Here is a 14039-nt window from a genome sequence, read left to right as displayed (position 1 = left end):
CAGCCGGCCCTCTGCCCCCTGCCCTCGGGAGCCCTTGGCCAGCGGCTGCTGGCCGCGCCTCAGGGCTGTGCGGCCAGGGGAGGCCGGGACTGGGCGCAGGCAGCGCCTGGCCCAGGGGCTGAGCCCGCGCCAGCCCTTCCCTCCTTCCGCTCTCTGCAGCTGGCAGAGGACAGGAGCCGAGTGGCCGAGCACGTGCGCCGGGCCCTGCCCTACCTGCGGAGCCCACAGGAATCACTGCGAGACGCGGCCGTCAGGTTCATGGGTGAGCCACGAGCCCGGGCTACCCTTCTTCTCCCCGCAGCTCGGCCCCAGCCCCGCCTGCTGCCCCGGCCCCGCCAGCTGGGCCCTGGGGCGCCTTGGAGCCCCGCCTGGCCTGGGCTTTGCTGCTGCCACCCTCTGGCAGCCGTGCCCTGGGGCGGCAGTGTGCGGCAAGGGCCGGGCTGAGCCCTGCCGGGCCAGCAGCCCATGTGGCCACAGCGCCGGCAGCGCCACTGGCAGGGAGCTGTGCCGCTGGCGCCGTGACAGGCTCTGTGTTCACAGGCATGGCCGGGCGGCACCTGAGGGGGAAGAAGGAAGAGCTGCAGCTGATCTGCACTGGTGAGTGAGGGCAGCGGGCTGAAAGTGGGGGCTGCTGGGGGAGTTGCAAGCCCTGCCCCGGTAGCAGAGGGCTCTGCTCCTTCTGCGGACCAGGGGCGGCGTGGGCAGAGCACACAGAGATTTCAGGGGCACCTTGGCGATTCGTGGCCAGCAGCTTCAGGCCGGTGCCCTTGGTCTCTGCTCCCTCCTGGCTGTGGCTAGAGCCGGCTGGGATGGCCCTGGCAGGGGGCTCTCCTGGACTCCCCACAGATCTGGGATCTGACCATGGCTCTGTCCCTCTCTTGCAGCCCTTGAACCCCTGACAGAGGACATCAGCAGTGCAGTGTCGGATGTGGCACTAGAAACACTGTATGTCCTCCAGGCACTGCAGAGTGAGCGATATTCCCTCTTCCAGAGGCTGCAAGATCAGCTCCGCAGGGCATGGAGGACACGACCTCGTCTGTTGGGGCTCGGCTGGCTGCGCTGCTGGAGCTCTGCAGACACCTGATGTCAGAGGCTCTTTCTGCTGGGGCCACCTGAGCCAGCTGGAACTTTCCATTTCTTTAAGATTGTCCTTTTCTTCTTTTTGTTTTTTTTTTCCTTTAGTATATGAATATAGTGTGTGTTATAATACACAGACTCCCAAGAGCTTTCTTTTGCTACCTAGGGTCTGCAGGTGATAGGGGAAGAGGATGAGAAGTGTACCCTGGCTCAGCAAGCTGCCCAGGCATGCAGTGGGCAAGGGAAAAGGGCCAGAAGCCCCTTGGCCTGTGGTGGTACTGCTGAAGCCTTTGTGCTGGTGACAGAGCGGGTGGGCAGGGGCCGGAGCTGCAGGGATCCCTGTGAGAGCGGTGCTGGAGATGGCCACAAGCCCTGTGCCAGGAAGGAACCACCCTCTGTATCCTCCTGCCCGTGTGCTGCTGGCTGGATTGCTGAGGGCTCCCAGGTGCCTCTGCATGGGGCTGCTCTGGAGCTGCTGTGGGGCTGCAGCGCTGCTGCCGGGCAGCTTGGCCGGGCTGGGGCAGCCCCTGAGGGGCTGGGGCGCTGGCAAAGCCCTGAGCAATGGGCTGTCAGAGGCCACAAGCAGCCCCCTGGCAGCTGCCTTGTTCCTGCCAGAGTAGACTTACAAGAGGGATCCCGGGCACTCTGGAACTAACAGCATCGGTGTTGTTGGAAACCCAAATGCAGGGAAATCTCAGACCTTTGGTCTTGTCAGCAAAGCTTAGAATTAAACACAGGATTTGATCGGAGACCTTGGACAGGGCTTCCAAACTTAGGTGCTGGAAGGGAGAATGTGGATTTCTAGTTTATTATAGCAGAGAGACGGGGAGGAAGGTTGAAGCGGAGGAAAGTTTAGAGTTTTAGGGCTGAAGATCTAGAAAAAATAAAAGTAGTTACAATGGTAAACAAGAAGCTTAGGATGCAGTGCTGTAGGTTTGTGGGTCTGATGTAGCAGGCAGGGCCTGGCATTCGGAAGATCTCGTGATGTTACGGGAAGACAGGGCCCCTGCCCCCTTAGATAAGAAAATTAACGTAGGAATTTAGCCCCCTGAACCAGATGCCAGTAACTTTCCACTTGCCCAGTAACTTTCCATCCCTACTAACCATAGATAGTAAAGACAGACCCTCGCCTGACGTAGAAGCCCCTTAGACTATAAAACCCCACGAGAAGAGAGAATAAAGGCCTTTGACCGTCCACCATGTTGGTGTTAGCGTGTTTCTTAGGCCCGAGCGACCCTGGGAAAGGGGGTCGCCGTGCTGTCTCCTGAAACCAGGTCGCCTGCCTTCTATCAGAAGGCAACATCTGGTGCCGAAAACCCGGGAAGCCGATCAGCGCCTGGGAATGGGGATTCACCTGGACAGGAAGCAGCGACTGTGGCGGCCGGTCCGGTCCGACCACAGCGAGGGGGACGCCCCTGGACCAGCACGGACCATGGGATCCGCAGTGAAGGTCGTAAGTCAGGCTCATGAGCAATGGGGAATTAAATGTGAGCTCAGGAATTCTAATCTTGCTATTGCAAGGCTCCTAGAGCTGGGGACGATCGAACGTCCAGTAAATATTTTATATTGGGAGGTGTGGGAGAAGCGCACTGCCGCCTTAGCAGAGGATACTAAGTCCTCAGGCAGTGGTAAAAGCCTCAAAGCGTGGGGGAAAGTAGAAGAGGCCCTACGCAAGGCATTAGAAGAACAGGAGACATGGAAAGTCGCGCATATACGTTTATTTGTTGCAGTAAAGCGGGGGGCAGGGGCCGCGACGCACACAGTGTCTGAGAGCGATCGGATTGAATGCGGGAATATGCCAGGGCCTGGAGCGTTCCACCCCTTCCCGAGCCCGAGCCCAGACCCCCCGGAGCCCCCAGGAGACCCCCCGGAGCCCCCATGGGATCCCCCAACCCTCTCGCGGAGCCCGCCGGGTCCCAGGCCCCCCGCGGAACCTTCCGAAAAATCCGCGGTTTCTCTATGCGTCCCTTCCCCGCCGGCCGCCAGCCCAGCGCGGGAGGCAGAGCGGCACGCGCAGTTCTTCTGCCGAGGACAGGCAGAGGGGGCATGGAGTGCGGCCAAATTGTCGGACCCCGCCGGGACCGGCGGGGACTCACCGCCGCCGTTTGCGTTTGAAAATAGCGCCGAACCACATGGCAAGGGTGGAAGGGAAGAGGCGGGGGGTGGAGATGCAGTCAGTCTGCTTGACAACGCATGCACGGGCGAGGGGGGAGAAGGGGCGGCCCCCGCAGTGGAGCGGGAGACCAATCAGAGCGCTCTATTCAAATTAGGTCCTTATAGGGCAAGGACCTCCCCCAGCAGCAGGCGGGGGGAGCCCAGGGGGAGGGAACGGCACCCCCCCGAAGGGAGGAGCAGGGTCGGAGCCGCACAAAACGGCACGGAGCGCCGGAAATGTGCCGGCATTCAGCTTCCGCCTCAGAGTCAAGTAACAGCTGCTCAGACAGCTCGGGAGAGCTGACCGAGCCCGGCTGGGACTCGGAAACCGAGAGAGCAGAATTAATATGGTTTCAAGCGAAACCGAATAAAGCTTTAAACAATATCGGGAAACGGTCGCAACACAAACTCACCGATTGGGGAAAAACAAAGACAGCTTGTAGGGACCGAGCACCAGCAGCCTCCATGAACGCTTTCCCGGTGGGGGTTGCCGGAGCACAGGGAAACCAGCGGGGGGCATATACCCCAGTTAACCTAAGGGAAGTCAAAGCGATTTCAGAAAGAGGGGTCAATTCAGCCGTAGTACCCACTCTCGTGGACGACCTTTCTAACAATAATGATCTGTTCACTTTTGATATTACGCAAATAAGCCGCATGCTTTTTGATGGGGCGGGGCGGATTCTATTTAAACAGGGGTGGCGGGACGACCGCGTTAGCCCAGGCTTCTGGGGAAAGGCACCAACTCAGCGAGCTGTCCCCAGCCGGCACAACTTTCCCTGGCAGCATCCTTGCTCCGAGCATGCCCTAGAGGGATCTGTAGGAGCTGCGGGAAGACACCCCGATGCAGCGGCCCAGCCACGGTGACCCCCAGGGGGGCAGGAGACTCTCGTGCCCTGTGCCCTCACAGGGAGCGGTCAATTTTGCATCCCCGCTTACGGTGCAATGGCCGAGCGGTCAGACCAAACAAAGTGATTAAAAGCGTGCCGAAAGGGAAAAACGCAACCTACCCTAAAACCCTACCCACTAGAGTTAGCAAAGTCCCAACCAGCCATGCGGAAGTCTTTCAGACAGACCGCGCAGCCAGGGCGGACTCAGACCCAATCCTTCGTATGTTAGAAGCTACCTTTATATCCCTAAATGAATCCAACCCTAACCTAACCGAATCCTGCTGGCTTTGCTACGATGTCAAACCTCCCTTTTATGAGGGAATCGCTTTAAACACTCCCTTCAGTTACTCCACAGCCGATGCCCCTCACCAGTGCAGATGGGAAACCCCTCGCAAAGGAATCACCCTGAGCCAGGTCACAGGCCAGGGCAGATGCTTTGGCTATGAAACCCTAGCTAGGCGGAAAGGCAACGTCTGCACCAAAGTTGTCAAGCCTAACAGGAAAAACAATAAGTGGGTAGTCCCATCCGCACCTGGGATGTGGGTTTGCCAGCGATCTGGAGTGAGTCCCTGTGTGTCTCTTGCCAAATTTGATGACTCTAATGACTTTTGTGTCCAAGTTCTGATTGTTCCTAGGGTCCTGTACCACTCAGACGAAGAAGTGTACCACCTTTTTGAGGAACCCAGCCGGCTCCACAAAAGAGAAATAATAACAGGTGTAACTATTGCGATGTTGCTCGGTTTAGGAGTGGCAGGAACGGCAATGGGTGTCTCAGCCCTAGCGACACAGCACCAAGGACTGTCCCAGCTGCAAATGACCATCGACGAGGACCTGCAAAGGATTGAGAAATCCATCTCCTTCCTGGAGAAGTCAGTCTCCTCTCTTTTGGAAGTGGTCTTGCAGAACAGGCGAGGTCTGGACCTCCTTTTCATGCAGCAAGGGGGCCTGTGTGCCGCCTTGAGAGAGGAGTGCTGCTTCTATGCAGACCACACAGGAGTCGTAAGAGACTCCATGGCAGAACTCCGAAACAGACTGGCTCAGAGGCAGAAGGACAGGGAAGCCCAACAGGGCTGGTTCGAGTCCTGGTTCAATCAATCACCATGGCTAACCACTCTGATTTCTACCCTAATAGGTCCAATGGCATTGCTGCTTCTGGCGGTTACCTTCGGACCTTGCCTGCTGAACGAGCTGGTCTCATTCGTTCAGGCCCGCCTGGAACGGGCCAACATCCTGTTCATCGGCCGGCGAATCCAACCAGGGAACACTGCCAGCCACAAGTCCTAACCTTGACTGGCGAAAACTTATTCAGATTTACCAAACCCCCTTTTCCTTATCGAACTGCAACCTTATACCTCATTTCAGTATATGACTACCTCATTCATTTGTGAAAAAGGGGGGGGACATGTAGCAGATAGGGCCTGGCGTTCGGAAGATCTCGTGATGTTACGGGAAGACAGGGCCCCTGTCCCCTTAGATAAGAAAATTAACATAGGAATGTAGCCCCCTGAACCGGATTCCGGTAATTTTCCACTTGCCCAGGTAACTTTCCATTGCCTACTAACCATAGATGGTAAGGACAGACCCTCACCTGACATAGAAGCCCCCTAGACTATAAAACCCCACGAGGAGAGAGAATAAAGGCCTTTGATCCTCCACCATATTGGTGTCCGCGTGTTTCTTAGGCCCGAGCGACCCTGGGGAAGAGGATCGCCGTGCTGTTTCCTGAAACCAGGCCGCCTGCCTTGTATCAGAAGGCAACAGCGTAACATGGACACCTTGATTCCATGAGGTTCTGCAGTGTCACAGTGATCTCCTTGGTTCTGCGGCCCTGCTGTGGCTGCTGTGTAACAATGGACCTGTGGTACCATGAGGTTCCATATTGTCACCATGGATTCTTTGTTTCCACAAGGCCTTGCTGGGCCAGAATGGCCCCTTGGTTCCATGAGGTTCTGTACTGTCAACAATGATCTCCTTGATTCTGCAGTGTCACAATGGACCCTTGTTTCCATGAGAGGCCTGGAGTCCCACAGCCCCTCACAGACCCCTATGGCCTCTCTGAGTTCCCCATGGCCCTTCATGGCCCCTCAAAGCCCTTCATGGCCCCTCAAAGCATTTCATGGCCCCTCATGATTGATGGCCCCTCAAAGCCCCTCACATCCTGCTCATGGCCCCTCATGGCCCCTCACAGCCTCTCATGGTCCCTGACAGCCCCTCATGGTCCCTCACAGCCCCTCATGGTCCCTCAGAGCCCCTCACAGCCCCTCATGGTCTCTCACAGCCCCTCATATCCCGCTCATGGCCCCTCACAGCCCCTCATGGCCCCTCATGGCCCCTCACAGCCCCAGGCCTGGGGCTCCTCTCAAAGGAGAAGGGGTCAGGCCCTTGTTCTCCTTTCATTTCAGTCCTTTCACAGCCACGAGTGCAGAAAGGCTGAAATGGAGCCTTTCCACAGCGTTTCCCTGGGGGTTAACTGCGGGTTGAAGCTCTGTGCTGGCGCTGGCCCGAGCGCCACCATCCCTGCAGCCGCCAGGCCTTTGCTGTCCCCCCGTGTCCGTTCCCTGTCCCTGAGTCCCGCCCGGCTCTGGCAGCAGCAGCAGCCGCAGCGCAGGGGGCGCCGGCCCGGCCCAGCCGGGGCTCCCGGCCAGGAGCAGCAGCAGCACCGGCCCCTTCCCACCTGCTCCTGCCTCGGCTCCCAAGGGCTTTTTCCAGCTCAATTCTGGAGCACAGCAACCAGCACCCACACACAGCCCTGACTGCTCAGGGCCCGCCTGTGCTGCCCTGAGCCAGCCCTCAGAGGAAGAAAGGATTGGGTTCCAGAGCTGTTTACAGCACTGTTTGACTCACCCTGAGGTGACAGGAGGAGGCTGCTGGTGTCTCTGCCTTGGGAATTGCAGATAATGGCTGCTCTTGGCCCTCTTCTGCTTGCAACCTGAATTTTAACCATAAAAATGCAAATGCCTCTTTCAGTTGGTGCTAGCCATGGTGCTTTCATGACAGTGAAGTCAGTACTTTTGTCACAGGCATAAAGATCAGCAGATACTGGAATGCTCACCAGCCCGTGAATACTAAGATGAGGGGAATTAAATCTTCACAGGCCACATTTGCAGCGCTCAAATAGAGCCCTGTTGCTGGCACTGTTGAAATCGAATAAACTGAGAGAGGCTGTCACAGAATTCGCCTCTGCAGTGTGGAGTTAAATTAAAAAATCAACCAGGAGAAGCAGAAACCAGAACTTCTCGACTCACTTCATTGCCCCTTCCCAGCAGCAGGAAATGCAGATGCCCAGAGGTGTTTTGCACTGCTGCTGCCCCCAGTATGAGCCCAGGCTCTGCCCAGGCCCAGCGGGAACCTGAGCCCAGCCCAGGGAGCTCAGTGCTCGCAGGGCCAGGCCCAGAGCCCCAGGCACGGCCGCCCATTGCGGGGCAGCGGCGCAGACGGAATGTCCTGCGGCCCAAACCTACTGCTCCTGCCACACAGCGCCAGCCTTCTCCCCCTCCTCCTCCTCTCCCAGCACGGCACAAATTCCAGCTTGGAGGAGGCTGCCCCAGAGAGGGCTCTGGCTCCTGTTCCAGCCTGAGTGTCCCTGCAGAGGAACAGGGCATCTTTCAGGCACTTGAACAAGCTCAGGCTTCTCACTTCATTGGGAATCTGGGATGCAGATGGCCTTGCTAAGAAAGCCAAAAGCCAACAGAATAGATTATAGATAACTGAAAAAAAAAAATTCACCCATCTTCCAGGCAAGGTTTACCAAGTCATTTCCTGCATTTTTTCTTTTCAGATTCTTTCAGTTGGCTACTCTGGGAAGTCCAGCTTGTACTGGTGCTTATCATGAACTGATTGTGCTCTTGATTTACGCACCAAGACACCAAATGTGGAATCATCTATATGGAACTGTTATGAATGATCAATCGAAAGCCAAATTATAAAAAATCTGAAAAGATTTCTTTATCATTTTCCGCTACTGAAACATGGTCTTCAAAACCTCCACAGCCAAAAACACAGCGTCGAGCCCGGGGTCGGTGCTGGAGCCCGGGGTCGGTGCTGGGTGAACCTGGATCCCACCTCTATTGCATCAGACCCTCCACCATTCAGGAGAGCCGCTTCTTGCAGGCATGCTTTATACAGTTTATTATGCCTGAGTGAAGAAGTCTCAGTTTCTTTTGTAACTCTGCATATTCATAGTTGGTTCTTTCACTGGGGAGAGCTGGACAATCGCCTTTCCTTGTTGATAGCCAGCACTGATCAGATTTAGGGAAGGCAGGTATTCACAAGTATCTTTCTGGCGACTTTGGCTATCTTGATCGATGCTATCAACAGGGCAATGATCACTCTTAGGCGATGTCTCAGGATAATGGTGATCATCTCACTGGGTGTGTCTATTCTTGAGCTAAATTGCCGATCGTTATCTGGCCACCTTCAGGAATTTCGGAATTTGAATAGACGCCTGCCTCTCAGGCTGCTTGCGGTCAGAGACTTGTTTGGATTTTGCAATCTTTATGAAATACATGCTTTTATAGCATGAATTATTTCCCAACATATATTACAACATCACTACAATCTCACAGAAGAAAGCAATCATACAGACCAGTGTACAGTCAAATTGCCCCCTAATTCTCATGAAGTCCATCTACTCTGCACACCCTTACTTTGTATTTTTGTTTCTCAGTCATCACAGAACTGAGAGCTGCAAGAAAAAGAGAAAGAAATATGAACAGGTATCCCTTCGGTAAGGGAAATACTGGACTGTCAGGAACTAAAAATAGTTGATAGCATCTGTATCAGGCAATTTTTTTTACCCTTTGACCAGTGTCCATTTCAGGCATCCTGTTAGCATGACCTAGGATTTTGCAGCTAAATGCAATGGGCTGCAATTTGAGAGACCTACAAGAAAAAAAAATTATCAGACTTTCCCCTCCCCTCCCGAGTGACAGGTGAAAATTACAAAATAAAAGGGCCTACAGAAATTTAAAATTTTCTAATTTTAAAAAAATATAGTATTAGCTCAGATTCCAAGGGCATAGAGATATAAGAGCAGCAAGGAAATGCTCCCAGAAATGTTTTCTAGCCTGAAGAGACAAGCTAGCCACAGGAAGAGGAGAGAGCCACTTTGAGGCAAGGCGTACGTGGCCCGAAGGTCAGTGTCCGGCTAGCTATGTGCAGGGGCCAACGCCTAGCTGCAATTCCTTGCCAGCACCCCTCGGCGTCTGAGGGCTGACGGCTGTGCTGGCTGCAGACAGGCTCTCGCTGCTGGTGAGACAAAGAATGGAGCAGGACACTTTACCGGGGGTTAATGTCGGTTTATTGTTGTTTCAGGGGAACCAACATGGAGAAACCAACCAGGAAAGTGGCCAAGAATGGAGGGTGAAACAAGATTATAAAGGAAGGGGGTGTATATGGGTGGGATTTACAGGGAACCAATCGGGAAGGGTGAGGGGATGAACTTAACAAAACTGACATTAGGGAAACCAAAAAATACAAGGTAAGGGAGGGGCCCCGAGACCACAGCCAACCACAATCCCCAGTGAGAAGAAGGTTCTGGAAAACTGGGAGGAGTGGGGGGTGATTGACTGGGCCCAGGGAGGAGGAAAAGTTTACTTAAAAGGGGATGAGGGGGAGGAGAAATTATATAACTTGGGTAACAGACACAAACCAAGGGCAGGGGTAACTATAGTAACATAACTGCCAGCCGGCTAGGCGGGAAAACTGAGGAGGGCAGAACCATTTTACACAGAATAGGGGGGAACAATACATAAAATGGGGGAATAATACAAGAAATTTAACAACACACTACAACACCACTTCTTTTAAAATGTGTGAATTACTGAATGCAAGAGCCATTGGCCCTTTTGGCTTCTGTTTTTAATAAAATGTAAGCTATTAACTTGTGTTTATGAAGACTTTAGTTGGACTTCAATGTTTTTGAGACAGCTTCTGAGCAAAATACAAAGAAACTACATTACATATTAGTAAATGCAGCATCTAGAATAACAACTAAATAGTCCTATCTCATAGTTAAATGTTCAGTTCTTCATAAATTGTGATTAACACCATGAAATGCAGTACCTAATCCAGTTAAATCCCACCTACACCTCAGATTTGCTTGTGTAACTAATCTTTTCCACTCCACTCCCTATCCCTTCTCTCACCACAGTCCTCAAGCCCTCAGCCAGGCACAAGCCAACTTCTCACCTCAACTGCTGTTAGCAATCACCAAGCACCTGTTGGTAATTACCTGAGCACCTGTCCCACCCACAGGTCCCTGGCTGCTGGGAGAACAGGTCTGAAGTACAGACCTGAATACTACCATCCCTCCACCAAAAAAAAAAAAAAAAAAAGAATAAAACTTTTCTAAATAATTTGAGACTAGTAAAAGATCAGGACATGGAGGGACTTGTTTATCCCCATTAGGCCAATCAAGAAAAGGTTTATAGCCTTCTCTGGAAAAGGGAAGACTGGGGGGTTTTTGTTGAAGCAGGAGCATGTTTTATCAGCCCAGTTTCCTTCCTCATTTGTTCCTGCTGCCCAGGAGGCCATTCACTAGGCATATATATGAATGTCTCTGTCTGAAAACACATCTACAGGAGTGCCTGACTTACTTACACTGGTGCGATTTAAAACATAGTTTTTATTGTACAAAAATGCAAAAATCTGTTCTAAGAGAGGCATATCTTGTGGAGCTGTAAGGACCCTGACAACACATCTGCTACCAAAGCAACAATTCCTGCTCTGCAGTGGCTTAAGCGGGCTGAGATGGAAGTGTTTCTTCATCAATGCATAAACCACAACAAAGTAGTGGTGAAAAGCCTTTTTTCCAAGTCTGAATGAAGGTTTGGGAAGCAGGTCTGCCTGCAGAGGGCACACAGAAGCATGACACGTTTGCCTACTGTGCACCTACAATTTCTACACCATCATATCACTACTTGGTCACTGAGCAAGCTGACAGCGTATGACAGGTTATCCATCCTGCATAGAAAGTCACAGAGAGAAGAAGAGAGGAAGAAAACACGGAAGATGACAATGCAAAAGAAGTTGAAGAAATGTGGCAAGGATTGAGCATTAAGGGACAGAAATAAGAAGAGACCATACCCTTAAACTGTAAAGTCCTGTCAGGAAACTGCAAGTACTTGCATATATGAGTTCACCACCTGGACTTGCATGCTTCTCCACATTACCATTATTTCAAAAATTTTGCTTCCTGGACAAGCTGCCAGGTCTCCAGTACCAGTCCTAGCTCCCTTCCAGCAGTCTGCATCTGAGCAGGGAGTTGAAAATAGATCAGGGATTACCTTTTACGCTGTAAGCATTCAAGACAGCCAAAGAACTTTGAGGAAAAAGGCCATACTGAGTGCCCAGGAAAAAGAGATCTTTAGAAATTGGAAGAAGGAAGTACTGATTGAGGGTCACAGTTATGTTGAAGTTTAGACTTTCAAAGGTTTGTTGCTTTTCTACTAAAAACTGCAGGCGAGAAAGCCTAGGCAGAAAAGGGAAGGAGAAGCTATGTGAACAAACCCATAGCTGTACACAAGGACAGAAGCAGATTTCTTCTTCACCAGGCTGAAGAGAGTAGTTTTATTATTCGAAAAACAAAAGCCAAACTTCCCCAAATCAAATATATATTCTCCCACTACATTTAAATATTACAACAATAAAAATGCACTATAAAACTACTGCAGTAAATTAGTCAGTTAGGAACAACAAACAGGGCACATGTTAATAGTATTCATATCTATCTTTGGAAAGATGAGCAATTACAATCTGCATCCCAGCTCATGCTCAGTATTTACTACAATCTCAAATAACAATAAAGTCAAACACAACAGATGACTGATGTTCCTACCTTCTGCTTTCCAAACAGAGTTTTAAAAGATAGTTTATTGCAAAATCAATCTCAAGTATGTTCAAGGCCTTGGGAGCTCTCTAAGTTTAATTAACATCACACATATAGAATCCATTTTAATATTTGTGTAAAGCCAATATTATAATATTATAATTTGTATATAACCATCTATTTGTAATATTGCTGAAAGAAGGCACACTTTTCTAAATATCTACTGGCTTTGGTAACTGCTAAAGGTAATGTAGATTGGGCTGTACTACTGTTTACTCATCTTTCTGTTGCACAGAAATCTTGGATACTTTAGTGCGTACATCTGTAATTCTGACATTTTCTGAAATTAAAGTGAGAGGAGAAATGGGCTAAATTCAGGTACCTAAAGTTACGTATCAACATTTGCAGACATAAATCAAATACACAAGGAAAACTTTTCTATGGGAAGAATGCCAGAGCAAATTAAAATATGTATCGATAAGAATAATCAACACAGTAGAAATGAAGAGCATCTGCACCATAGGAGAGAGTGTATAAAATCACACTCTGCATCAAGAGAACATAAATCATATTTCTTCACAGCCTTATCCCTTTGCATGCCCCTCTGCAAAGTGCAAGGGGCCTCAAGGACTGGAGGAAACGCAGGGAGTCAAATGGAGACACTTGCACCTGTCTCACTGGGGGCTCCTGGGGAAGCAGTTTCCTTGGGAATCCAGCCCCTCTCTGCCAAGGGCACTTCCCCAGATGTGTACATTTCCTGGGGAAAACCAACACACCCTTAAGTGCATGGTGCGGAGGTTCAGGGACGTCACAACATAACCAATATGATCCAGTGAAGCTAAATTTATTATTCCTAAAAAGACTCTATTTATAATAAATCTTTACTGCCCATGTGTCTCTAGCTAATACATGATTGGTTAATCCTAGCTGTTCACACATCTAAAATAGAATGCTGATTGGATCACCTAATTTTTCACGCATCTTGCTGGGGTTGTCTGGCCTACCCATGACTCACTTTCCCAAGCTTGCTGACAAACTTGCTGCGTCCTGATGACTCTTCTTCTTGTATCTTTTTCAAGGATATACCAAGCTCATTTCTGAATATGTCCATAATTCATTCTTTGTGAACTTGTTCATTGTCCATTATTACAAGCAGGCTGGATTGTGCATTGGCTGAATATGGCCATTGTCTAGCAAAAACTCCTCCATTCTGTCTCTGAGCCAGCATTTGAGCCGGTTAAACAAAATCCTCCCTCTCACGCTGTAAAGAATGTGGAATTAGAGTTGGAATGTGACCCTGAAATAGAAGCAGCTCAGAAACTACAGTAGAAAAAAGTTATTCCAGAAGCTATTGTAGAAAGGACTTTTCTCTCCAATGGTGTAGAAGCTTTTCCTGTAATATCTAATGCTGCAAGTAGAGTTTGAGAACCTTTCAATTGGAAGATTTTAGAAAAATTGAGAGCTGCAATTTCACAATTTAGTTGAAAATCCCAACTTTCACAGTCACTTCTGCAGTATATTTTTCCATCTAACACATTATTTCCAGCTGATATGCATACCCTAAAAAGACTTATAAGGCCACCCCATCAGCAGGAGATGTTTCATAAAAGCTGGGAGGAAAAGTGTGCTCAAGAAGCAGCAAGACCTAGAGTGCAGGGTGATCCTCTGTATGGTTTAACAGCACAACAGTTACTTGGCAAGGGGCCCTGGGCTACTGCCACTGCCCAGGCTAGGAGCATTGATCAAGTCTTACAGATGAGCCAACAACTAGCATAGAATGCTATCCTTGCACTTCCAGATAAGTTACACACTATGTCTTTTAGACAAATTTACCAAAGAAGAATGAAGACTTTGATACATTTGTAGACAAATTGCATGAAGCTATCTATAATCATTCTGATTTAAATTCAGACACAAAGATACAATTGTATGGACTTTGGGATCATTACTGCATTCCAAATGGCTTTCCCTTCAGTCACAAGAGCCTTCCATCTCTTCCAAAAATTGCCTGCTGAAACTCTTCTGCTCCCTTCCAAATCAGTTCACTACTCCAGCATAACTCTTGAAGCACGGACAGACGACTCTTCAACTAA

General features: G+C 50.4%; 1 protein-coding gene across 1 annotated transcript in view; it reads left to right on the top strand.

The window, feature by feature from the left end:
* LOC141729791 (serine/threonine-protein kinase PAK 1-like) overlaps positions 1-9483 on the top strand; it is a 47044-nt gene extending 37561 nt beyond the window's left edge. The window contains exons 4-6 of the mRNA XM_074545516.1: positions 160-262; positions 885-945; positions 9432-9483. Coding sequence (XP_074401617.1) covers positions 160-262; positions 885-945; positions 9432-9483 — 216 coding nt within the window. The remainder of the gene's footprint in view (positions 1-159; positions 263-884; positions 946-9431) is intronic.
* Positions 9484-14039: the final 4556 nt, after the last annotated feature.

This window comes from Zonotrichia albicollis, chromosome 8, assembly GCF_047830755.1.
Source record: "Zonotrichia albicollis isolate bZonAlb1 chromosome 8, bZonAlb1.hap1, whole genome shotgun sequence".
Classification (NCBI taxonomy): domain Eukaryota; kingdom Metazoa; phylum Chordata; class Aves; order Passeriformes; family Passerellidae; genus Zonotrichia; species Zonotrichia albicollis.
Note: the sequence above shows the minus strand (reverse complement) of the source record. Positions and strands in the feature narration are given on the sequence as shown.